This window comes from Sapajus apella, unplaced genomic scaffold (genome assembly GCF_009761245.1).
Source record: "Sapajus apella isolate SASKATOON/1434 unplaced genomic scaffold, GSC_monkey_1.0 scaffold22, whole genome shotgun sequence".
Classification (NCBI taxonomy): domain Eukaryota; kingdom Metazoa; phylum Chordata; class Mammalia; order Primates; family Cebidae; genus Sapajus; species Sapajus apella.
In genome coordinates this window covers 6,761,937-6,786,090 of record NW_022436962.1, presented here as the reverse complement: position 1 = coordinate 6,786,090, position 24,154 = coordinate 6,761,937, and the positions used below count along the sequence as shown (strand labels likewise).

The following is a 24,154-nucleotide window of genomic DNA, read 5'->3' as shown; positions in this document are numbered from 1 at the left end:
GTGCCAGTGAGTCATGCACTGCTTTACCCAAACAGTGGAAGTGTGGAGTGATTTGGATGCTGGGGGACTGTTACATTCTCTCAGTTCGGCTGTGGCCTGAGTGGTGAGTCAGGTCATGTGCGTAGGTAGAGACCTCTGTCTCCATGAAGAGGAGGTGCCCAGCTCCAGTCCCTGGGGAGAAGTTGTATCTTTATTGGAAACCAGGGCTCAGAAGACTAGCTTTGGGCAGATGGAAGAGGGCCCCGACTTGGGAGCAGGGCTGCATCCTTCAACAGTGTTTCCCTGAACAGATGGCACCCTCCATGTGGAATCAGGGGTCGAGCACAGCTTGAAGGTCCAACCGTCCAGGATCCACCTAGAAGCATGCACTTCCCCTGCCTCACCCCCAAGCCTCCCCTCAGTCATATTTGAATGCCTTGGCTCAGGCTCAGCTTTGCAGGGGGAGGTCTGTGCCACCTCCTGGGCCAGAGTGTTAAGGGGTGACCACTGCCCCTGAGACTACCTTGGTTACAACCTCTCAGGGGAAAGGTGCATCTTGGTGAGTCTGAGGGACAGAGTGGGGATCATGCAGTCCAGCTGCTTCTCCCTCCTCACCAGGGAGGTCTTCATCCAGTGCCAACCTGGGCAGGCCTGCTTCGAGCATGTTTTTATTGAGGGAGCTGGTACTTTCTTTCAAATGTCAGGGGCATTCCAGACCACACAGGTTTCACCTCCTCCAGACCCTTGCTTAGCAGGAGAAAGGTCACTTTCAGGCATGTCCTGACACTCCCTGTACTCAGGTCTACTTTGGGCCATGCCTGGTCAAAGGAGACTGGGCTCCAGGACAGGCTCTGTCATTAGCAGCCAAGTGGCCTGGAAAGGTTGCCTGCTCTCTGCTTCCTCACTGTCAACGGAGAAAACAATCTCAGTATCAGTTCTCAGTGACTGCTGTAATGAATTATCATAAACCATAATGGCTTAAAACAGCATACATTTAATATCTTACAGTTTTTTGAGGTTACAAGCCCAAATAAGTTTGATGAAGCTAAAACCAAGCTGTCTACAGAGCTGCCTTCCTTCTGGAGTCTCCAGAGCAGTCAATTTCCCTGCCTTTCTAACCTTCTAGAAGCTGCCCACATCCCTTGGCTTTCGGCTCCTTCCTCCATCTTCAGAACACATCTCTCCTACCACCACTGCCCTTGTCACACCCCGTTTTCTGTGTCTGACCCTCCATCATCCGCTCATAAGGACATTTGTGATTACATTGGGCCCACCCAGATAATCCAAAATAACCTCCCCAACTAAGACTCTTAACTTAGACACATCTTCAAAATCTCTTTTGCCATGTGAAGTTACATGTTCTCAGGTTCTGGGGTCTAAGATATGGACATCTTTGGGGAACCATTATTCTCTCTACCACAACCCCCTTGCTACATAAGCTGTTCTCAAATCTTATCCATCTCCCAGTCAGGGAGGACCTTCTCAGCTCATTGCAGGCCAAAGGGCTTGGTCCCCTAAGGATGAGGCCTGGTCCCCCAAGTACTCCTAAGGATGTAGAGTCTGTAGATACCTTTATTTGCCTATTTTTTGTTTGTTTGTTTATTTGTTTGAGGAGATAGGGTCTTGCTCTCTCACCCAGGCTGGAGTGCAGTGGCAAAATCTCTGCTCACTGCAACCTCTGCTTCCTGGCTTTAAGCGATTCTCCTGCCTCAGCCTCTCAAATACCTGGGACTACAGGCATGTGCCACCATACCCAGCTAATTTTTGTATTTTTAGTAGAGACGGGGTTTCACCATGTTGGCCAGGCTGGTCTCTCGCTCCTGACCTCAGCCTCCCAAAGTGCTGGGATTACAGGGGTGAGCCACCGTGCCTGGCCTAGTTGCCTGTTTTAATGTTGAAGGCTCTTAATGGGAGTTATAACTGTTATCTGACCCGTCTTTGTTATGGCAAAAGGGATCTATGTAGCTTTGCTGTATGCATTATCCAAATTCAGTGTTTAGTGGGGGAGCCAGAGAATCATCTCAACTGCAGGAGGTGGAAATCTCATGGGACAGCCAGAAATGACGGTAGGGTTGGAGAAGGGGAACCGGCCTCGGGGCATCTGCTCCGTGCCAGACCCTCACATGCGTACCTCACTGAATTCTTACCACAATCCCGTAAGGAGCTGAGGCTCAAGGGGGCTGAGTCACACCAACAAGGTCAGCAAGTTGCAGAGCCGAATGGAGGTTGGGGACTTTTTCTGATTCTACCGCAGCACCACGTGGGGTGGGGTCACCTAGGCCCTGGCTTTTTACATTGCCAGCGTTTCTTCTCTCCTCGCATCAAAAACAACTCCAAAAAGAGGACGATTGTTTATGGTGAACACGGCTATTTAGACAGGTTAGAGCTGTACATTTGCAGATGAGATTTAGAATGTATGGAGAAGGGGTATGTGTGTGTGTGTGTGTGTCTGTATGTGTGTGTTTCATTGACCTCCACTTACTTCTGGATATTGAATGGAGAGGAGAAGGAGGATCACATCCAGTGGACTGGAGTTTAAGATCATCAGCAAGGCATCACTGGGAACACCTTTTGCATGCCCTATGGATAAGTGCAAAGCATCCCTCAAAACAGTGGTTTCAAATCACAATCACCATCCAGAGAGATGTGTCAGAGACCTGGGTCCTTGGGTGGAAGAGGTCTGTTGAGAGAGTCAGGCCCCTACCCAAACATGCTATAGGGAATTCCAGCAGAAGACATAATCCCTGCCCTCAGGAGGCACCAGATCTGAAAAGAAAAGGAGGCGAGAGCCCTTACCTTCAGGGAGATCCACATGTGGCGGATGGAAAAGAGACAGCCCTGCCTTCAGGGAGCTTCTAGTCTGAGAGGTAAGCTGAGACACATGAGCACTGAAACACCACCATAAACACAGGTGTTCCCAAAACTCACAGACCCAATGGTTGTAAGAACAGAGTCAGAGGATAGAGCAATTAGATGTGATCTTGTGAAAAAGGGAAGGTTCCAGAAGGTGAGCCTGGAACAGAGAGAGGAATCACTGAAGTGAGGAGTGGGCACAGAATGGGGGTACTCTGTGAAGGCAGAACCAAGCCAGTGGGGTCCTGGGATGGGGGACACCAGGATCAGCTGGAGTGGCCATCACTTCTTTCACAAGACGGGCCAAAACCAGGGTCCAGAAAATAAATACACACATAGCTGCTCCGGTGCCTTCAGAGTGGGTGAAGACTGCTGGCTCCGATGTCTAGAGTGGTTCATTTCCCCACTTTCACTCCCAGTCCTCTGCCATAGGTGCCGTGTGCCAGAAAGCACAGGCCCTGGGAGCCACTGCTGCTTACAGGAAGGCCGCCTGAACGAACACGGCCATCCCACATCCAGGCAGAAATCGTGTGCTAGGCCATGTTCCACCCTCTCTGCTCACCAGGAAACTGATTTCAGGCTGGCTAAGGGGACCCTCATACAATTGCTTGTCCATTATCTTCATGTGGCTTCTCCAGAGAGACCAGGTTTTCAGTGGCCCTATGAGGTACAGTCAACTTCAGTTCAATTTAGTTTAACAAATGTGTGTTGAGCATTGCTGACACTTTGCCCTGTTTCCAGCATGACCAAGCACTTTGCATACCATGGTGGGAAAAACAACAAACGAGCACGGTCGCCCTTACTGGTCTGGTCCCTGAAATAAGCCTTGACTATTTCCCAGAAACTTGGCCTCTCTAACAAAAACCATTTGATCCTGAGTTTTGCTCTGCTGAAGTCTGAGGATACACTGTGACTCTCATGACCATGTGAGAAAGTTGCTGCTTTCCACCGTGAAGAAATGTTACCAATATAAACACGGTCATCTGGGCCATTTGGGACTTTTTCCCTTAAACATTTGTGCTTCATATTTGGTGAGCCAGTTTTGTTTGAAAGCTGACTCCCTTCTACACTTTGCAAGTGAAAGTTTGTTTTCTTCCCTTTTCTAAATGTATTAGTCTCTGGCCCTCCTTTGACAGCTTATTCCTGGAGGTTCTACAAAGCTATTGACCACCTGGCTCCTACCAAGGGAGCCAGCAGCCGCATGGAGCTCCTAGTGTACCTTACCCCTGGATCTGCAGCCCACCCTCCTCTGGATCCTCTGAGATGTCTCCTATGCAACAATAAAGCTAAATCAATTCCTGGCAAGTCTGTTTCTGTTTCTGGTCCTTTTTTTTTTTTTTTTTTTTTTTTTACAAATATCGTTTATTTTAATGAAGCTGGTACAGACAATGTCCATTTAAAACCCATATCCCAGGCCAAAAAGGTACAAATAAAATCAAAAAGAGCAGTGTTCTGTTGTATTCATTTCTGCATGTATAGCTTTATTAATTGCTAATGAAAATTAGAACTTTGCTGGGATCTTCTGACAAGATTTAAAAAAAATCTTAAAATGCCTTTTCTTCAGTGAAGCCATCTTTGGGGTTACTCTCACCTTATCTGTCATCTTGACTTCAACCTGAGATTCCTCTTCTTTTGGTCCAGACCCTCAAATTTTGAAAGTAGCTTCAGTAAGGAAAGGTCATTTTTCCACAGTTCAGTTCTCTGAAAAACTTCCATCTCCCACTGAAAGTCACAGTCCAGATGTGAAGCAATCACATGCTACAACATCAGGGCCAATTGGAAAGTCATTATGAACACTTGCATTGGTCGATCTTATTTATCACCACAAGCTTAAAAATGCAATGTCCTGAAAAAGGTGCCCTCTCTGTGCACACGTAATTTTTAAAAAGGAAAGGGCAATATGAAGGGGACTGAGGCTTGATCACCAAAACTCAGCACAATGAAAACAAACAATAATGAATAGTGACCACTAGAATTCAAATTACCAGATGTTTCAAAGAGATGGGGTGCCAGTTTTCAATTCTGTTTTGAACACCACATTGCAAAAGAACTAGTTTTAAAAATAAAAAAGGATGGAGGGAAAAGAAAAAAAATAAAAAGATTATCTAAACTGTTGAATGACCCCCCGTTTGTTCCTGATAAACTTCAATCACATCTTCTTCCTCCATTCCCAGTTCTTTTGGAGTATGATTATCAGCAGTTCTCTGACCCTCAAAGAGAAACCTGAGTGAATTCATTGGAACGCCCTGTCTTTGACAGTGTGATTCTTTGAGTTTCTTGAGATGCGTTGTCATTTTCACTTTGAAGTGAATCTCACTGCTATCCTGTCCAATAACTTTGAGTTTAATATATTCACCTTCCTTCTTATCCCCCAAGTCCTCAGTTGAAGGTTTTGCCTCCTGGCAACTTTCTGCAAATATTCTGCAACTACTCTACATACACAAAGTTTTCCTATCATTTTCCTCAAAAATATCAGTCTTCTTCAGGTTAATGCCCAGGTGAGATGCTTTTTGTTGCTCTAGCAGTTTCGTTCTATTTTCTTTCTTGGTTATTCCGAATGGTCTCTTACAACTGGTCAGACATGATGACGGCGGCTTCACCCGGGGGTCTCCGCACAGCAGCGGCCTCGGGTAGGCAGAACCTCGCTCCAGGGTTTACAAATCTGTCTCCCTTCCCACAGCACAACACCGCGGCTGCCCCCTTTTTTTTTTTTTTTTGATGGAGTTTCACTCTTGTTGCCCAGGCTGGAGTGCAATGGTGCAATCTCAGCTTATGGCAAACTCCACTTCCCGTGTTCAATCGATTCTTCTGCCTCAGCCTCCCAAGTAGCTGGGATTACAGGCATGCATCACCACACCCAGCTAATTTTTGTATTTTTAGTAGACAAGGTTTCTCCACGTTGATCAGGCTAGTCTCGAACTCCTGGCCTCAGGCAATCCGCCCGCCTCAGCCTCCCAAAGTGCTGAGATTACAAGGGTGAGTCACCGTGCCCAGCTCTGGTTCTGGTTCTGATGGTGCACAGCCAATTGTGCCCACATTGGTAGCAGCAGGAGTGGAATCTGGGTTTGATGCTATGGCCTGAGCATGAAATGATTTCTATCAGGGACAGCAGACAGAGTTTCTGAAATCTGATTCCCCTGGTAGTCTTTTCTGGGTGAATGTGTTTGTCTAAGGATTATGAGATTTCTTGGTGTTTGAGAATACAGGGTTGAAGAAGTTGTTTAGAGTCTCTATGACTGCCGGAGTTCCCTGTTGTATGTGTTTCCAGGTTGACATTAGTAGGGGTTCTTTTCATTCCAAGCTCAGAGCTTCCTTCCTCACCACTAAGTTCTGGCTTTTAAAGTTATTATGGTCCAAATAGCTATTGATAGCTACAAAGATAAAATTCCTATAGCTAAGATCAGCTATAGGAAAATCAGTTTTAATTAACTTCTCTAAATAACTAAATGATGCTTGGTGCAGTGGCTCATGCCTGTAACCCCAGCACTTTGGGAGGCCAAGCCAGGAGGATCACTTGAGCTCAAGAGTTCAAGACTAGCCTGAGTAACATGGTGAGATTCTGTCTCTACAAAAATAAATGTTTTTAATTATCCAGGCAGGGTGGTGTGCACCTGTAATCCCAGCTACACGGAAGGCTGAGTTGGGAGGAGCACTTGAATCTGGGAGGTTGAGGCTGCTGTGAACGATGATCATGCCACTGCACTCTGGCCAGGCATCAGAGAGAGGCCCTGTCTCAAAAATTAATTAGGCCAGCTGCAGTGGCTCACTTTTGTCAGCCTAGCACTTTGGGAGGCTGAGGTGGGTTGAGCGCTTGAGGCCAGGAGGGTTCGAGACCAGCCTGGCCAACATGGCAAAACCCTGTCTCTACTAAAAATACCAAAAAAATAAAAAACAAAAAAATTAGCCAAGCGTGGTGGTGTACACCTGTAATCCTGGCTATTCAAAAAGCTGAGGTATGAGAATTGCTTGAGCCTGGGAGGTGGAGGCTGCAGTGAGCCAAGAACACACTATCGAACTCCAGCCTGGGTGTCAGAGCAAGACTCTGTCTCAAAAAAAATTCATTAATTAATCAATAAAATGATTCATAATAATGTCTCCTCGGAAATTTTTATATGAGGTTAAAAAGGGAGCATTATTGCAAGGATAGGGACACAGAAAGAGAGAGATTGTGCTGCTAAATTCAGAAGAAGATCTCCAAATTACTCAGATTTCAATAGTGATGTTTCTTCCAAAAAGACCTAATGGGGCTTAATTAAATGTCTTATCATATGTCATTTATTTCAAATGTTGTCTCTAGGTGTAAATATCCTTGTCAGTTGGTGACATTCTTACCCATAAAGATAAAATTAAGGCCCTGGAGATTTGTTAATGCCCCACTCTCTCATACAAATCGATTGCACATTATACCTTAATAAAAGACTCCATTATCCTCCCTCGTTGCTGATTGACAAGAACCATTTAATTTTATTATACATGGATGATATTTCCTTTTTCCTTCCATATACTAAAGGTTCCTGCTACAAGCTAAAGATCAAGAATTCCATCTCCTGCAAGGAATAGTAAAAGAACATCAGTAAAGAACTAAACGTGGCAAGCTCAACACCCATGGGTACAGGCTTCTCTCTACAAGCTGTCATTGGACCTGTTAGACTGAAACAAGGGACTGACTCAGATTCCCTAGAGTGGTTTTGGTCTAGGTTCTAGAATAGGGGTCTGCAAACTGGCTGTCAGTTTTTTTTTTTTTTAAATAAAGTTTTATTGGAACACAGTCATGCTCCTTGGGTCAGTATTCTCCATGGCTGCTTTCCTGCTGTAAGGGCTGTGTTGAGTAGTTGCAAACAGAATGTGAGCAACTGATCAGAAAGCATACAATTTTATTAGGTAGAACAAAGTTTGGTCTACCTAACCCAAGACCAACAAAACAAAAATGAATTACTTAGGACTAAATGGAATAAGAATTGATTTCATTATGATTGGTATTTTAATTAACATGAGAAAAACTCTATCTCTCATTCTCAATTTAATAACATATACCTACACAAACTGGAATAAGGCACTCTTTTTTAAAAAGATTTTAATATATATATATATGTTTTTTTTTAAATTTACTTATTTATTTATTTTTGAGACAAGAGTCTCACTCTGTTGCCAGGCTGGAGTGCAATGGCACCATCTCGGCTCACTGCAACCTCCAACTCCCCAGTTCAACTGATTCTCCTGCCTCAGCCTCCCAAGTAGCTGGGATTACAGGCATGTGCCACCATGTCCAGGTAGTTTTTGTATTTTTAGTAGAGACAGGGTTTCACCATGTTGGCCGGGATGGTCTCGATCTCCTGAAATCATGATCTGCCCACCTCGGCCCCTCAAAGTGCTGGGATTACAGGCGTGAGCCACTGCACTCAGCCAATATATTTTATTTGACCAAATATATCCACAATATTAACATTGCAACATGTAATCAATCTAAAAATTATTAATGAGATAGCTAACCTTTTTTTCAACCTATGTCTTCAAATCGAGTGTTTGTTTTTATACTTACAGCATGTGGAAACGCTCTTTAAATGTCACTTTGTCTCAATTGAACTTTCAAATTAAAAAAAAAATCCCACAGGAAATATTAATATAGATTATAAACTAATATATCATCAGGATGCATTTTAAAAGAAGGAAAAAAAAAACCCCTGTATTTCCTGGCAGGCTAGGAATATTAACAAATATGGAAATCTTAAAGAAAATAGCACTGATATAATACTTCACACATAAAAGTAATTTCTTCCCAGCCCTATGGGCTTTACAAAGCCTTCAGACAGAAGTATGGCCTAATCAGATTATAATGACCTGTATCAATTGGCCTTGTCTACAGAACAGCACTCATAGCTCCCTTCTTACAATCTTGTGTTCAATGTTTGGGTGTCTTAGGCCTCAGAAGCAAGCCTTAGCCAATATAAATATACTCTAATCTTTCCCCTTCTCTGGTCACAAAGAAATCCCCTGACCTACCTTGTCGGAGTATAAGTCCTAAGACTCCCGTTTCAAAAAAGAGTCTGCCCAGTTCCTTGGAGGAAAGAATGCTGCATAAAGAGGCCAATAAGAATCTGAACAGACAGGCTTTCCTGGATTTCCCCATTTCGTCTGCTAGTATTAGACCACACCCTTCTCATCCAGTCACATTGCTACATCGTTGGCAATCATGACTACCCAATGAAGTCTCCACAAAGGCCCATGAGGACTGGGGACAGAGCACTCCCAGGGAGATGAGCACATGGGAGGTCCCTGGAGAGTGGCACACCTAGGGAGGGCATGGACACTCTGAGCCCCTCCCACTACCTCACCCCCTGCATCTCTGCATCTGTACTTTGTAATTCCTTTTTTTTTTGAGATGGAGTCTCACTTTGTCACCCAGGCTGGAGTGCAATGGCATGATCTCAGCTCACTGCAATCTCCGCCTCCTAGGTTTAAGCAATTCTCCTGCCTCAGCCTCCCAAGTAGCTGGGACTACAGGTGCCCGCCACCACACCTGGCTAACTTTTGTATTTTTAGGAGAAATGGGGTTTCACCATATTAACCAGGCTGGTCTTGAACTCCTGACTTTGTGAAACACCAGCCTCCACCTCCCAAAGTGCTAGGATTACAGGCATTAGTCACCATGCCCAGCCTGTAATATCCTTTATAATGCACCAGCAAATGTGTTTCCCTGAATTTTGTGAACCACTCTAGCAAATTAATCAAACCTAAAGAGATGAGTGTGGGAACCCCAACTTGAAGCTGGTCGGTCAAAAGTTCCAGAAGCCCAGACTTGTGGTAGATGTCTGAAGGGGCGGCAGTCTTGTAGGACTGAGCCCTCAACCTGTGGGATCTGCAGGCCGAGAGCATCAGAACTGAATTGGAGGACACTCAGCAGGTGTCCACGGTGAATGCTTCCTTGCTGATGGGAAGAGACCCACAGACACTTGGTGGTGGAAGTCTCCTGTGTTGATGGTTGTCATTGTGTTGAATGAGAGAACAGAAGAAGCAGAGCTTGTGTTTTTTCCTCTTATCAGAGCTTTTACAAGTTCCTTTACTTTTTATGATCAAATATCCTACGTTATAAATTTGAGGGGGAAAATCGTAACCAAACAAATTAATATAGCTTAGCCACTTCTAAATGGAATGAATGCTTATGGTCGTGTAGATTATTTATGTAGATTCAACGAGAGTCTGTCCTTTTTCTTACCAGAAAATAATTGGACATTGACCATGCCAACATTCCATTTAATTAGGTGTGTGTTAAAGAAGAAAATTATCCAATGCCCCTTGTAAGGTATGTAAGGAAGTCTTTATTCAAGATCATCATGATAGGTACAGAAACCAGGGCAGTAGCGTCTTGCAGTCGGGGAGGGGGGATTGCGCTCAACTCTGAATACAGCATGGCCAAGAGGAACTCAGTGGCTAAGGACCAGGAGGTCAGTGGATAGAAATTACTAAGAGGAAACAGGACTAAAGGGGATTCTGGCTAAACAGACCTAGTAGGATTCTTGCTGCAGACAGGCCAGGGTGATCAGACATCTTCTGGGGTGTGGTGGACAAGAAACCTGGTCAGTTGTCAAGGGTGATCAGATGTTGAGGGTCGGGGGTTCTTGCTAAATTGATTTAGCAGGGCTTTTTGCTAAAACTGGATTTTACAAAGATGTGCACAGATGGGCCTACGAGAAGATTCAGAGCTCAACTGAAATTTGGCCAAGCGAAGAATTTTTGTTGTATGATAAGCCACTGTTAAGGAATAAAAATACATTTTACATGTGAAAATGACACCTATGAAGTCCTCTAGAAAACTCTGGTATGGCTTTAGAGCTGATGATATTCCAGTCTTAGAGTTACTTAAAAAAAAAAAACAAAAAGTTATATTTCCTGGCAATCTGGGAATATTAACACAGATGGGAATCTTAGAGAAAATGGTGCTGACAGAACACTTCACACGTAAAAGTAATTTCTTCCCAGCCCTAGGGGCTTTACAAAGCCTCCAGACAGAAGCTCACTGTAAAGCCTTAATGTCATGGGGCTCTGGCTTTGCTAGCCATACAAAAAGAAAGCATTTATTTATTCATCAACACCTCCTGTTATGCCAGTAGAAATAAATTTTGGTCAAATAAAACAAAATATCGATTTGTTGATGCTGCATCAGGAAGTTATTAAGCAACATATATGGTTAAACCCACGCCTCACTGGCAAAGACTTGCCCACAAGGAAGGAAAAACCACAGAAGCAAAACCCAACTCTTCACTCTGCTGGCTTCGTTCGTGACCAAGTACCACTGAGGGGTAGGGATGGTGATAATTTGCATCTGGAGATAAGCCAAAAATAGGAAATTATCCTAACTGGTTTGGGACTCCAAAATAATAAGCCTTGACTATTTCCCATGAATTTGGATTCCCGGCTGGGTGTGGTGGCACATGCCTATAATCCCAGCACTTTGGGAGGCTACATCAGGAGGATGGCTTGAGCTCAGAAGTCAAGGCTGCAGTGAGCTGAAATCACGCCACTGCACTCCAGCCTGGGTGACAGACTGGGGCCTTGTCTCAAAAAAAAAAAAATTGAATTATCCCCAAAAAAACTATTTCATCCCTGATTTTTGCTATGCTGATAAGTGAAGATGTGTTGTAAAAATGATGCTGATCTCCATCACACGTGATAACCTTGGCTTATTTTTTCCCCCTTCAGATACCTGTTGTGTTTTGTATTTCATGAGCCAGTCTTTCTGAAGTCTGACTCGCTTCTGCTTTTCGCAAGCAACTGTTTTCTTCTCTGTTTCTGCCTCTGGGTCTTCGACAGCTTCTACTGCATGTCAGCGCCACCACTGAGCTGAGGATCGGGAGATAATCTGAATTCCTGCCTGGCAGAAGTCCATCATCTGGGGGAAGAGACTACCTGTAAAAGAGAGAGTTCTCCTCAAGTGTTTGGTGGGGCATCAACACCACCTCTGTTTGCTCTGACACGCCATGAAAAATGAGGGAATCCTCAAAACCACTGTGCCCAAGGGGCCAGCCCCAGGCCCTAGGAACTTGTTTTCTGAGTGGTGGTAATGTCCGCCTTCTGGCTCTTGACCCAGCTTCGTCTTGTGCCTCCCTCGAGCTCCTTCCCTCTTATTTCATGCCCCAACCACTCTTGAGTTCTTCTGGTTCCCGGAACGTAACAGCCTCTTCCTGTCCTGGGTTTTTTGCACACTCGTTTGGGGGGTAACACCTACCCTTCCTTTGCAATACATTACTTGTTACTCTTTGTTTAATGTCCATCTTCTTTGCCAGACTGTATGCTTCATGAGGACAGGGACTGCCTCTCTGTCCCCACCCGCCTTTCTGCCCCTGCTGTCTACCTCAGTGCAAGGCAACTAGTCCAGTACACTTGCTTAATAAGCACTGGTGCAACACTATCAATGTACTGTGGTGCCTTGGGGAATTTCATCAGGACGCTTGTGTTTTGGTTTCATAGCACCTCCTGAGTCAGTTCTTTGCAGAGTAACAAGAACTACTGAATGAGATGAAATGTTGAGAACATCAGGGTTTAAGCTCAAAATATATGAAGTTATGCACCATTTTGAGATCATTCGTTCATTTATTCATTCATTGAGTGAGTACTTTACTGAGCATCTACTATGTCTCAAGCACTGAGGATAGCTACAAAGGTGGATGAAATGACCAAACCCTTGCCTTTACTGAGTTTATAGTCTAGTGAGGGAGGTAGACAATAAAACTTCCACCCCCACACACAACATATAAAATTACAACTGAGTCGGATACTAAGGAGAGAGGTACAAAGTGCTGGGACAGCCCGGTAGCGGGTTTTCTGTCACCTGGAGACTGTCTTCTCTGCAGACGAAGTGCCTGCTGAGCTGCAATCTAAAGAATGAAGCCGTAGAAGAGCAGTGGCGGGCAGTAATTCTCCACGGGTTGCCTGCATTTCCTGCACTGCTTATGGGCAGAGGCACAGCTGTTTTGTTCTAGGTAATCTTTTTAGTGATGTTTGTACAACAAACAGCCTTGGAAGATAGAAATCGTGTTCCTCTCCAGAGCGAAAGGCAGATTTGTTTACCGTCTAGTAATAAAGATAATGTCTCCCTTATCCTGGGCTGGCCAGGGTGAGGAGGGCTTACTGCTCAACATGAAAGATTTTGGTTCCTTAAACTAGGGATTCCGCTGCTGTGATGTAACTCATGGCATTCACAGCATCGACCTGGGCTCCTCCCACCTCGCCCTTGTGGAACTTGGGGGCCAAGGGGAACTGACTCAAACATGAAGTTCCTTCTGTTTGCTGTGCCATGGATAATAAAATTCTTTGTCTCTGACCTAGGAGTCTCGTGTCTTCTGCCAACATCCATGAAACTGCAGCTATCTCATTAGTTTGCAAGTAGCGTAAAATCTCAGATCTTTCATAGTTATTTACAAGCAAGTGGATGGCATATACAAAGGCCCTGTGGTGGGAGGCAGTAGAGCAAATGTAAGGATCTAAAAGAAGACATACACGCATGGGTGGAATATAGGGAGTATGGAAGTCATGGCCTGAGATGAGGCTGGGACGTGGTGAGTCGCGGGACCCTTGGACAACCCTGCTGACGTGTATCTTGGCCATTTGTTGGGACAATGCTGCCTTCACACAGAAAATGTGGAATTAACAAGCTGAGCGTGACAGAGCGTAGGGAAGGCTTGGGCCAATCTAGGCCAATGAAACAATTTGTAACAAAGGAAAATAGTGAAAATAGGAGGTGTTTTCTTAACATCTGTGCTCTCTGACGAAAAATTTTGCATTCGCATGCCCCTTCATAATATCACTATTAGAAATTAGAAGTCCTCCTCTCAGTGCCCCAAATGAACAAGATGAAGCTATCATTCACTATCATTGCTGTCAATCATCTTGGGTACAAAAGGAGAGAGTCACCTTAGAAAGGAGAAGTGGGCCAGATTTGATGGCTCACACCTGCAATCCCAGCACTCTGGGAGGCAGCGGCAGGCAGATCACAAGGTCAGGAGATCCAAACCATCCTGGCCAACATGGTAAAACCCCCATCTCTACTAAAAATACAAAAATTAGCCAGGCGTGGTGGCACGTGCCTGTAATCCCAGCTACTCAGGAGGCTGAGGCAGGAGAATTGCTTGAACCAGGGAGTGGGAGGTTGCAGCGAGCTGAGATTGCGCCATTGCACTCCAGCCTGGTGACACAGCCAGACTCCAAAGAAAAAAAAAAAAATTATGCCCCTTTAGTATTCACCGAGTGTGATTCTGGACAAGCTACTTTTTGTCCACCCCTTTTACAATGAAAGGAAGGGACTGGTTGCGTTTTAGAGAAGGAGAAAGGGAGAGATAGAGAGAAGAGGGAGCAAGGAGAAAGACCTCACCAAGAGAGGGCTGCAAAACTGGTCTGGACAAATCTGATTATTACCTAACATCAGTGAAAAATAAAGGTACTTTCTTGAGAAGCCCTTGGGCCCATGCTGGTTCCTGGAGTTCTGAACTTTCTGCTCACTGCCTATTAATTAATGTTAAGCCTGCAGAGAATGGAGTTGTCCTGGATATTTAGCCAAAAAAAAAAAAAAAAGGATCCACAAACAGGGACTTACTCAGGCAGAGAGCCTCGTTAAGGAGTTTTACTCTTGTCCTAGGAGTGATGAGAGATCACTGAGGGATTCAGAGAGGGGCCATATCCTCAGGCTTGGGTTTCAATGCCTCCCTGAGAGAGCCGGGGATCCGATGGATCTGAGATGCTCTGTGGAGATGCTCTGCGCCGCTGCACTGAGGGCCTGTATTTCCTCCATGGCGCCTCACTGCAGCACCGGGCTTGCAAAAGATCTATCTCACTCATCTTTACGGGAATTTCAAAACGGAAGCAAAATAACACCAGGGCTTAAAGCATTCTTGGGAATTTTCCCTTCCTCTCCCGGCTTTCCCTCTAAATAATTAGCACATAATTTGCTTTAAAAAAAAAAAAAAAAAAAAAGCAGAAAGGACCCAAAAGGGAGCCATCAGTTTTGGGCTCTTTGCTTTCCTTCTTCCCAAGGCTCTCTGACCCTTACCCAGCCTGAAGACAGACAGAAAGCTTGAGGGGGTGGGGTCGGTCAGGCAGGGCGATGCTGAGCCTGGGAAGAAAACAACAGCGCTGTTTGGGGCACTATGGCTTATGTAACTCAATTGTGCCCAGTTTCAACCTGGCCAGGGGCCTGGAGTGAAGGCTGAAGATGCAAAAGTAGGGGCTGCCAGAAAAGCCAGGAAACTGCTGGCAAGAAGCGCCGGTGGTGGGGTGCAGGAGAGGGAGCCAGGCCTGGAAATGCGGCTGAGTCATATTCCCGGAAGTCCCCCATCATCCCCCTGGTGGCTCTTCTGCTGGCAGGTGCCTCATGAAGACCTAACCCAAAGTTTCAAAACTCTGTGGTTTCTCAATCCTCCTCTAGTAAACCATAGTACTCCTCCCTCCCCACCGCCCCCCACCTCCACTTGCCAGCCTCGTGATTCCTTCATTGACACATAGCTCAGTTCCCATAAAAGGGCTGGTTTGGGGCCGTGGGGGAGTGGAGCAGGACAGGTATAAAAAGGAAGTACAGGGCCTGGGGAAGAGGCCCTGTCTAGGTAGCTGGCACCAGGACCGTGGGCAAGGCAAGAGGCCACACACTGCCCCGCTCTGCTGCAGCCAGAATGGGTGTGAAGGTGGCTCAAACAGGTATCTGGGCTGGCTGAGGTCAATCCATCAGAGTTGTGGGTTTTTGGGCCCAGAGAGCCCGCGGAGTCATCTACCCGCTGGGTGGGGGACTAAGGGAATGGGGAGATGGGGAGGGGAAGCAGAGCCAGGGAGGGACTAAGGCTGCAACCAGGAGGGGATGGGGTGGGAGTTGGGGGGTGGTTCAGTTGCTTTGGGGAGGGAGCTGGGTGGAAGGGTAGGATGCATTTGCAGGCATCTAACCCTGGGTTTCTCTTCAGGCTTTGTGGTCCTGCTGCTGCTCCATTGCTGTAAGTAATCCCGCCATCCCCACTTGAAGTCCAGAGGCGTGGCGAGGGCACAGGTCTCCATGTGGAGGAGGTCTTAGCTCCAGGGAAACACTTTTCCAGTTTCTCCATTGCTTCCCATGGCTTGGAAATATTCACATTTGCTCAACTGGAGTGAGGAGTATATGGATGTTTATTATATTATACCCTTCGGTATGTGTGAAAATTCTCAAAATGAGAAACTTTAAAAGGTCCTGGTTCAGTGAAGGCTTTGACTAACCCCCTGTGGGAGCTGCCAGTACAGTAGCACCGAGTAGCTGTGTGGATGAGTGACGCCCACACTGTTTGCAGCAGGAGAAATTAGAATTAGAGGTGAGGAAGAACTTCCTGGTCCATTGTGATATTGTGCCCCAGCGTGGGGACAGGCTGAGGGAGCACAGGGCTGCCATTCTGGGTGGGTTACAAGTTAGAGGCACTCCCACCTGGAGGCAGAGAAAGGTGGGCCAGAGTCCCTCATGGATGAAGGACCTCACTGTAGGTCCCTAAAGGTTCCAGCCTGAAAGCCAGGGCCATCTGTGACACCGGCTGTCTTGGGCCTTCCCCTCCCACAAAGCCACTGCCTCCAGGAAGCCTGCTGTGCTGGCACCAAGTCCATTTCACCCTTATTCAGCAGCTCCCGCCCTTCCCCCACACAATGCCGTGGTTTTAGCCTGTAGTGTGTTCATCCTCTGCATTTGATCTTTTCTTAGCATTTTCAGAATAGGCCTTATTTTCACCAGCAGAGAACTCCCCAGAGGCAGGGGGACCTGAACCAGCTCCTTCCATTTAAGAATTCTGACTTTGGGCCAGATGCAGTGGCTCACTCCTGTAATCCCAGCATTTTGGGAGGTTGAGGCAGGTGGACCATGAGTCCTGAGATCAGCCTGGCCAACATGGTGAAACCCCGTCTGTACTAAAAATACAAAAATTAGCCGGGCGTAGTAGCGGGCACCTGTAATCCCAGCTACTCGGGAGGCTGAGGCAGAAGAATCGCTTGAACCCAGGAGGCGGAGGTTGCAATGAGCCGAGATCACGCCATTGCACTCCAGCTTGGGCGACAAGAGCAAGGCTCCGTCTCAAAAACAAAAAGAATTCTGACTTTGCTCATAATCTGCACCCCGCTCCTCCCCACTCACCCCCGCACCCCATTGGTGCTCAGCTCTGGGCTCAGCCTGAGGTCTCTGGCCGAATCCTAGCCCGGGCCCTACCCCAGACTTCTCCTTCAGGCTCTGCATACAAGCTGGTCTGCTACTACACCAACTGGTCCCAGTACCGGGAAGGCGATGGGAGCTGCTTCCCAGATGTCATTGACCGCTCCCTCTGTACCCACATCATCTACAGCTTTGCCAATATAAGCAACGATCACATCGACACCTGGGAGTGGAATGATGTGACGCTGTACGACATGCTCAACGCACTCAAGAACAGGTCGGCCAGGGCTGCCAGGAGACGAGGGACCAGCTGGGCTTGTCCCAGGGCAGGGCAACCCTACCCAGGAGGATGGGCGAGGGCCTACCGTACTCACCTATGGTTGGAGAATGAGAGGGGTTTGTCTTAAATGGGCGGAGTGATGACAGCAGGTGCTGGGCAGTATTAGGGGTGATGATCAACTGCAGATGGAAGCGCAGCTGAGCCCTTCTGGGAAAAGGGAACCCTCTCCTCCCCCTAAGGTGCTCTCCAGGGAGCAGGAAAGTGTCCATGACTCTACTCTGCCATACCTTGTCTTCTCCACTGGGGAAAACAAAAATGGACAGCAGACCTCAGAGTAACTCCCATGGAGCCTGTGACCCCTCAGAGATCCACCTCTATGAATCTCTATGGGATTCCCATGTTGTCCTATGGGAGAACATCCACAGCCTAACCCAGACTCACCCAAAGCGGGAAACCTACTATGGCCTCCCAGACATGGGGCCACCCAGTGTCCTGACAACCTCATTCCACCCCTGCCCTCCCCACCTCCCTGTGCCCCACAGGAACCCAAACCTGAAGACCCTCCTGTCAGTTGGAGGATGGAACTTTGGCTCTCAAAGGTAGGACCCTGTCCCCAGGGGCAGGACTGCAGAGGATGATGGCAGAGGAGTGAGGAGCTTGGATCTCCCCCACCCACTGTACGGTCCAGGGGCTCCATACCGGTTAGGTACGAGGTCTAACTGGTTATCAGGGGCCTGCTTCATGTGTAGCAAAGAAAGCAGAACCCAGAGAGGGAGAGGGACTTGCCAAGAGTCACACAGCAAGTTCACAGTGGAGCCCCTGATTCCCTGCCGATGCTGTATTCACTACCTCACAAGCCTGAAAATACGGGACTTCTGGGGTTACTGCCATTAGGGTTGGAAAGAGAGAGATGGAAACCACTGGGGAAATTGAGGAGTCGGGGGAGCCTGGGAGGAGTCTTTGGGTTAGGTAGGGTTGCAGCAGGGCTTGAAGTGGGGGTGGGTATGGCCATCGTTGGCACCCACGTGCTGGGTGCTCTCTCTGTGTCCTGCACCCTGTCTCCCCATGATTCCATGTCATCCTTACGACAGCATGGTGAGCTGTTATAATTGTCCCCATTTTACAAATGATGAAACTGAATCTCAGGTATAACCTTTCACAGTGGCTGGTTAGTTAGTGGTAGAGCGGGCTCAGAAGCCAGGAATGCCTGGCCCTAAAGCCCACGCAGGCCTGGAGGCAGCCCCTGTCCCAGTCAAGTTGTGTGGCTCAGGCTCCCAGCTCTACAGGCCCTGGAAACCCCACCAGAGGGCCAAAGCACCCAGCATATCTGTGCCCAGCACACTACGGGGGTGATTTTGATCCTAGATTTTCCAAGATCGCCTCCAACACCCAGAGTCGCCGGACTTTCATCAAGTCGGTGCCGCCATTTCTGCGCAGCCATGGTTTTGATGGGCTGGACCTTGCCTGGCTCTACCCTGGACGGAGAGACAAGCAGCATTTTACTACCCTAATCAAGGTGCTGGGCAGGTCAGGGACAGGGAGGGATGTGGGCAGGCATGAGGGAGTGGAGTGGGCTCTTCCCTCCCATGGAGAGGAGGGACCCCCTGGGACTCACCTATGGTTGGAGAATTAGAGGAGCTTGGCCGCTCTAATTGAAGCTGACTTCAGCCAGGTCCTCCTGAGGACTGGTAAAGAGGGGCTTCAGTGGCCTTGCTGCAGTGTCCTGGGACCCTGTGCCCTGAAGATCTCCCACAGCAAGGAAGGCTTCTTGTGACCGTGGTGGACGGTGGGTGTGGGATTCCAGGAGGTGGAAGGTTATGACTGAGCGTGGCACCCACTCATCACTACCCACTTAGTGGAACAGCCATTGTCCACCCTTCCATCCCACACTGATACCACCCACACTCAGCATGTGCTGTGTCCAGAGGCACTCAGCTCCGTCTGGGGGCAGCCCAAGCATCTCCAGTTACTGGGGGCAGAAGAAGAGTCTAAACAAATTGTTCGCGATACCACTAGAAATCACTTTCACTTTGGGATTTCAAGTACCAGCTAGAACAAAGCACAAACTGAAAGGCAAATGCCTCCCAAAGTCACCTGTGGGCTGACAGGGGTCACTCGCTTTCCCAAGCTCCCTCCAGGAGCGAGTCCCTCCAGGACAGTGAGTCATTGAGTGCTGATGGGTGCGCATGGGTTTGGGGACAAGATTGGTCAGTTTCTTAGGAAAAGGATGGGTGACCTGAGGATGGGACCACTGAGGAGCCACTTTATCACTTCCAGCAGGCCCCAGGTAGGTTGGGGATCACAGCAAATGGGGTGCACAGAGACCTAGACCCCCCTCTTATGCCACCTGGGACCCTTTCTCTCACCTCTCTGTCTCCCACCCAGGAAATGAAGGCTGAATTTGCAAAGGAAGCCCAGCAAGGGAAAGAGCAGCTCCTGCTTAGCGCAGCAGTGTCTGCGGGGAAGGTCACCATTGACAGCAGCTATGACATTGCCCGGATATCCCAGTGAGTCTCCTGCCTCAGGCAGCTCCCCAGAGCCTTTGCCAGCACTCCGGCTTCTCCACCGCCCCCAGCCTTAGCACTCCATGTAGACGTAGGACACTGGGCTTCCAGTCCCAGTTCTTCCAAAGCCTTGATGTGTGACCTTGAGCAAGTCACTTCCCTGCCCCTTGCCTCAGTTTCCCCATCTGTCAAATAGGGCATTACAATCCTTGCCCTTCCTTTGTCACTTGGGCTGTTGTTGAGCAGTTGAGAGAGTTGCTATTGTAGTTTTTTGTTTTTTGTTTTTTGACACAGTTTTGTTCTTGTTGTCCAGGCTGGAGTGCAATGGCGCGATCTCGGCTCACTGCAACCTCCACCTCCAGGGTTCAAGCAATTTTCTGGCCTCCACTTTCCAAGTAGCTAAGATTACAGGCATGTGCCACCAAGCCTGGCTAATTTTGTATTTTTAGCAGAGATGGGGTTTCTCCATGTTGGTCAGGCTGGTCTCAAACTCCCGACCTCAGGTGATCCACCTGCCTTGGCCTTCCAAAGTGCTGAGATTATAGGCCCGAGCCACCGCACCCAGCCACTATGAAAGTATTTTGGAAAAGGAAGTAGAAAAAGTTATACAAACCCTCCACCATTGCGAGGTATTTTCTCCATGCCAGGCTGAGCAGAGTGCTGGGCCCTGGAGAGGCCGCACAGCAGCACAACTCCCTGTCATTTCTAGAGTGCTGGGGAGTCCTCAAGGCTCTCTCACACACACAGGCACCCCCCTTTCCTGCTGGCCCCATGCCTCATCCTCACCCTGCCTCCATGCCTGTGAGAAACAAGGGACAGCCAAGCACCCTCATCTCTCCCGAGCAGAGCCCTGGGTCTTGGGAAACGCAGGAGTAAGGAAGAGAGACTCTTCAAAATGACTTTAGAGCTTTCTTTAGGATCCCAGGGAGGTCTAAACTCAGTGCTTAATCAAATGGATTCTTGTTTTTTTTTTGTTTTTTTTTTTGAGACAGAGTTTCACTCTTGTTACCCAGGCTGGAGTGCAATGGCGCGATCTCGGCTCACCGCAACCTCCGCCTCCTGGGTTCAGGCAATTCTCCTGCCTCAGCCTCCTGAGTAGCTGGGATTACAGGCACCCGCCACCATGCCCAGCTGAATTTTTGTATTTTTAGTAGAGACGAGGTTTCACCGTGTTGACCAGGATGGTCTCGATCTCTTGACCTCGTGATCCACCCGCCTCGGCCTCCCAAAGTGCTGGGATTACAGGCGTGAGCCACCACGCCCGGCCTCAAATGGATTCTTTAGAGGGTGGGAAACAGGTGGCTGTCAATCATTTGCCCCATACATCTGAAGCTCGTATTCATGCAGTCCAGCCCCAGTGGGCTCACAGGTGCGGTGTGCAAAACCTCCTCCCACCCCAGTGCATCTTAGGCTCAGGTTGTCCTTTGGCCCCACTCTTTCCCCACCAGGCTGTCTGTTGACGCTACTTTTAATCTGCTTTCACTAAAATAAGCATGGCAGGAGTGGTGGGGTAAGGTGGGATGGAGGCAGCTCCCAAACGTATGCTGGACGTAACAGAAAACCCCATTCTTGACTGAAGTGCCCTTGTGGGACCCTGAGCCCACACCCTGGAGTGGCACAGGGAGCTGTGCAAGCAATGGGGACCGTGATCACTGGGGACTGCTGGAGTTCAGGCTAGTGGCCCGTTTGCTCCCCTTGTTCACGTACTGCTGGAGCCTTACATGGGAGCCCAAAAGCTTTTCTATTAATAATTTCCTGCCTCACCCTCCACCCACTTCCCCCTCAGACACCTGGACTTCATCAGCATCATGACCTATGACTTTCACGGAGCCTGGCGTGGGACCACAGGCCATCACAGTCCCCTGTTCCGAGGCCAGGCGGATGCAAGTCCTGACAGATTCAGCAACGCTGTGAGTTCCCAGAAGGGGGGAGGGCCAGGAGGGGCCGCAAGGCCTGCCGCCTGCCAGCGCTCACACTCAACTCCTCTACTCCTCGGTATAATCCTGCAAGAGGGGGTTATGATGCCCATTCCACAGATAAAGAAACTGAGGCCCAAAGTCTGGGCCTGCTCCGTGGCTTTGGGAAGGTGGCCTGGAGGGTGAATTGAGTGAAGGCAGGGGGGCAGAATGGAGAGAGGCTGGGAGCTGAGGAGGCAGGAGTCACCGTGCCACCAGAGCCAATCACCTGATTTCTGCATCTGTCAAAGAGTAATAATCCCTTCCTATGCCTAAAAGGATTTTTTTTTTTTTTTTAGAATGAAACTATAAAATTTATGTTAAAGTGACATGACCAGTTCCCGGAGGGACAGAGGAATCCCCAGTGCACCGTGTGCCTCTAACCCCTGTCAAGGCAGCAGTGTTAATTGCTCAACCTTCTGCACCTGCGCACTAACTGCTCACGTTGTTCCCACCCTGCCCGGCCCAGGACTATGCTGTGGGGTACATGCTGAGGCTGGGAGCTCCTGCCAGTAAGCTGGTGATGGGCATCCCCACCTTCGGGAAGAGCTTCACTCTGGCCTCTTCTGAAACTGGTGTTGGAGCCCCAGTCTCGGGACCAGGAATTCCAGGCCGGTTCACCAAGGAGGCAGGGACCCTTGCCTACTATGAGGTAATGGAGTTGGGGGAGAAGGTAAGATTCCCCCCATACCACCAGCAGCCCTGGGGAAGGTGATTTCCCACCGAGTTCTTGCCTTTTATCCTTTGGGAATAAAGAAAATGTCCATTTGCCCCAGCATGCCTGAGGAAGTGGAAGGGAGAGGTTAGGACATCTGAAAGTCTCCGGTAGGTACAGGTACTGCTAGGCCCCGGGGATATCCCTCTGGCGATGGAGCTAAGGTCTTCCTTCCAGCCCAGGAAAGAGAAGGGGCCAAGAGGCAGACTTTTTGTATCAGTCTAACCTCCATTGCTCTGTGTGGCCTTGGGCCTGTCCTCAGTGTCAACCAGCAGGCCTCACAGCTCTGTTTAAATGGAAGCAGCTAAGCAGGGTCAAGGCAGCCACAATCTCTGGGACATCTGCTCCTGTTTTATGTAAACTTGTGTGTCACATGCAGCCTGCAGACCCTGGAGGGAGTGAGGCCTCAGGATGGAGCAGGAGCTAAGAGAGATTTGGAGAGTGACCTCTCCTGGTGACCGCAAGGTCTCCTCCTGACTCCCCACACCACCTTTCCCCTGTTATCTGCTCAGATCTGTGACTTCCTCCAGGGAGCCACAGTCCATAGAATCCTCGGCCAGCAGGTGCCCTATGCCACCAAGGGCAACCAGTGGGTAGGATATGACGACCAGGAAAGCGTCAAAAGCAAGGTAGGCTTCCCCAAGGCCACACCTCAAGAAAAGAGGAAGAGGGAGGCCCCACTCCCAGCAGCCACATCCCTGTCCCTTGCGCGGAGGGCTGGGCTGGGCTCACAGAGAACATGTGCCCCTACACACTCTGGCCCAGGAAACCCAGCCCTGCTCCTCTGGGCCTCCCCTGCCAGGTGCAGTACCTGAAGGACAGGCAGCTGGCAGGTGCCATGGTATGGGCCCTGGACCTGGATGATTTCCAGGGCTCCTTCTGCGGCCAGGATCTGCGCTTCCCTCTCATCAATGCCATCAAGGACGCACTCACTGCAACTTAACCCTCTGTTCTTCTGCACACAGCAGGGGAGCCAAGGATGCCCTGTCCCCTGCTGGCTCCTGCTGGCCAGGAGCCTGATCACCTGCCCTGCTGAGTCTCAGGCTGAGCCTCAGTCTCTCTCCCTTGGAGCCTGTGCAGAGGGCCACAACACTCAGCCCTGGTGGGCAGAGGTAGAGATGGGTCTGTGGGGTTAGTGAGGCATCGCAATGTGAGACTCAGGATTAGTATGAACTTGTTGATTAATGGAAGTGCTTGCAGACTCCCAAGTCTGGCAAGGGAATTTCTTCAACTCCCTGCCCCTGAGCCCTCCTTATCAAAGGACATTATTTTGGCAAGCTCTATCACCAGGTAGCCAAACATCCTACAAGACACGGTGACCATACTAATTATACCCTCTGCAAAGCCCAGCTTGAAACCTTCACTTAGGAACGGAATCGTGTCCCCTGTCCTACTTCCCCTTCCTAATTCCGCAGCTGCTCAATAAAGTACAAGAGCTTAACAGCGTGTTGGTGCTAGCTTTGGTCTATCTTTGTGGACCCAGTAAGCCCGCTGGACTCACCTCCCCCATCTCTTCTGGGTTCCTTCCTCTGAGGCTTGGGACCCCTGAGCTTGCAGAGATGAGGCCACCATGTCCTCTGCCTAGCCTCACAAAGCCCCCATGGGAGGCCAGCGTCCTCAGATTCACCTGCTTTGGACTTGACCCAAGCATGGCTGATTGCCTTCCAAATATTAAAGTCATTGCCATCCAGACTTCCAAATTAAATTCCTTGTTGAAAGAAACTTTCTTCTGTT

General features: G+C 48.6%; 2 protein-coding genes across 3 annotated transcripts; one reads left to right on the top strand and one right to left on the bottom strand.

Annotated features, from left to right (window-relative positions):
* Positions 1 to 4,178: 4,178 nt before the first annotated feature.
* LOC116558732 (small ubiquitin-related modifier 1-like) lies at positions 4,179 to 5,532 on the bottom strand. 2 transcript variants are annotated; one of them, XM_032288806.1, is made up of 2 exons: positions 5,404 to 5,532; positions 4,179 to 5,231 (listed from the first exon to the last, which is right to left on the bottom strand). In XM_032288806.1, the coding sequence occupies exons 1-2, from the start codon at positions 5,413 to 5,415 to the stop codon at positions 4,938 to 4,940; spliced, it is 306 nt and encodes a 101-aa protein (XP_032144697.1). In that variant the 5' UTR covers positions 5,416 to 5,532; the 3' UTR covers positions 4,179 to 4,937. The 2 variants fall into 2 exon arrangements, with proteins under 2 accessions (XP_032144697.1, XP_032144698.1); XM_032288807.1 differs by having other exon boundaries at positions 4,179 to 5,235; positions 5,408 to 5,532.
* Positions 5,533 to 15,142: 9,610 nt separating this feature from the next.
* CHI3L1 (chitinase 3 like 1) lies at positions 15,143 to 23,866 on the top strand. Its single transcript, XM_032288800.1, has 10 exons — positions 15,143 to 15,513; positions 15,771 to 15,800; positions 17,042 to 17,243; positions 17,789 to 17,845; positions 18,612 to 18,762; positions 19,632 to 19,753; positions 21,537 to 21,660; positions 22,175 to 22,357; positions 22,933 to 23,049; positions 23,223 to 23,866. The coding sequence occupies exons 1-10, from the start codon at positions 15,489 to 15,491 to the stop codon at positions 23,361 to 23,363; spliced, it is 1,152 nt and encodes a 383-aa protein (XP_032144691.1). The 5' UTR covers positions 15,143 to 15,488; the 3' UTR covers positions 23,364 to 23,866.
* The last annotated feature ends 288 nt before the right edge of the window (positions 23,867 to 24,154 follow it).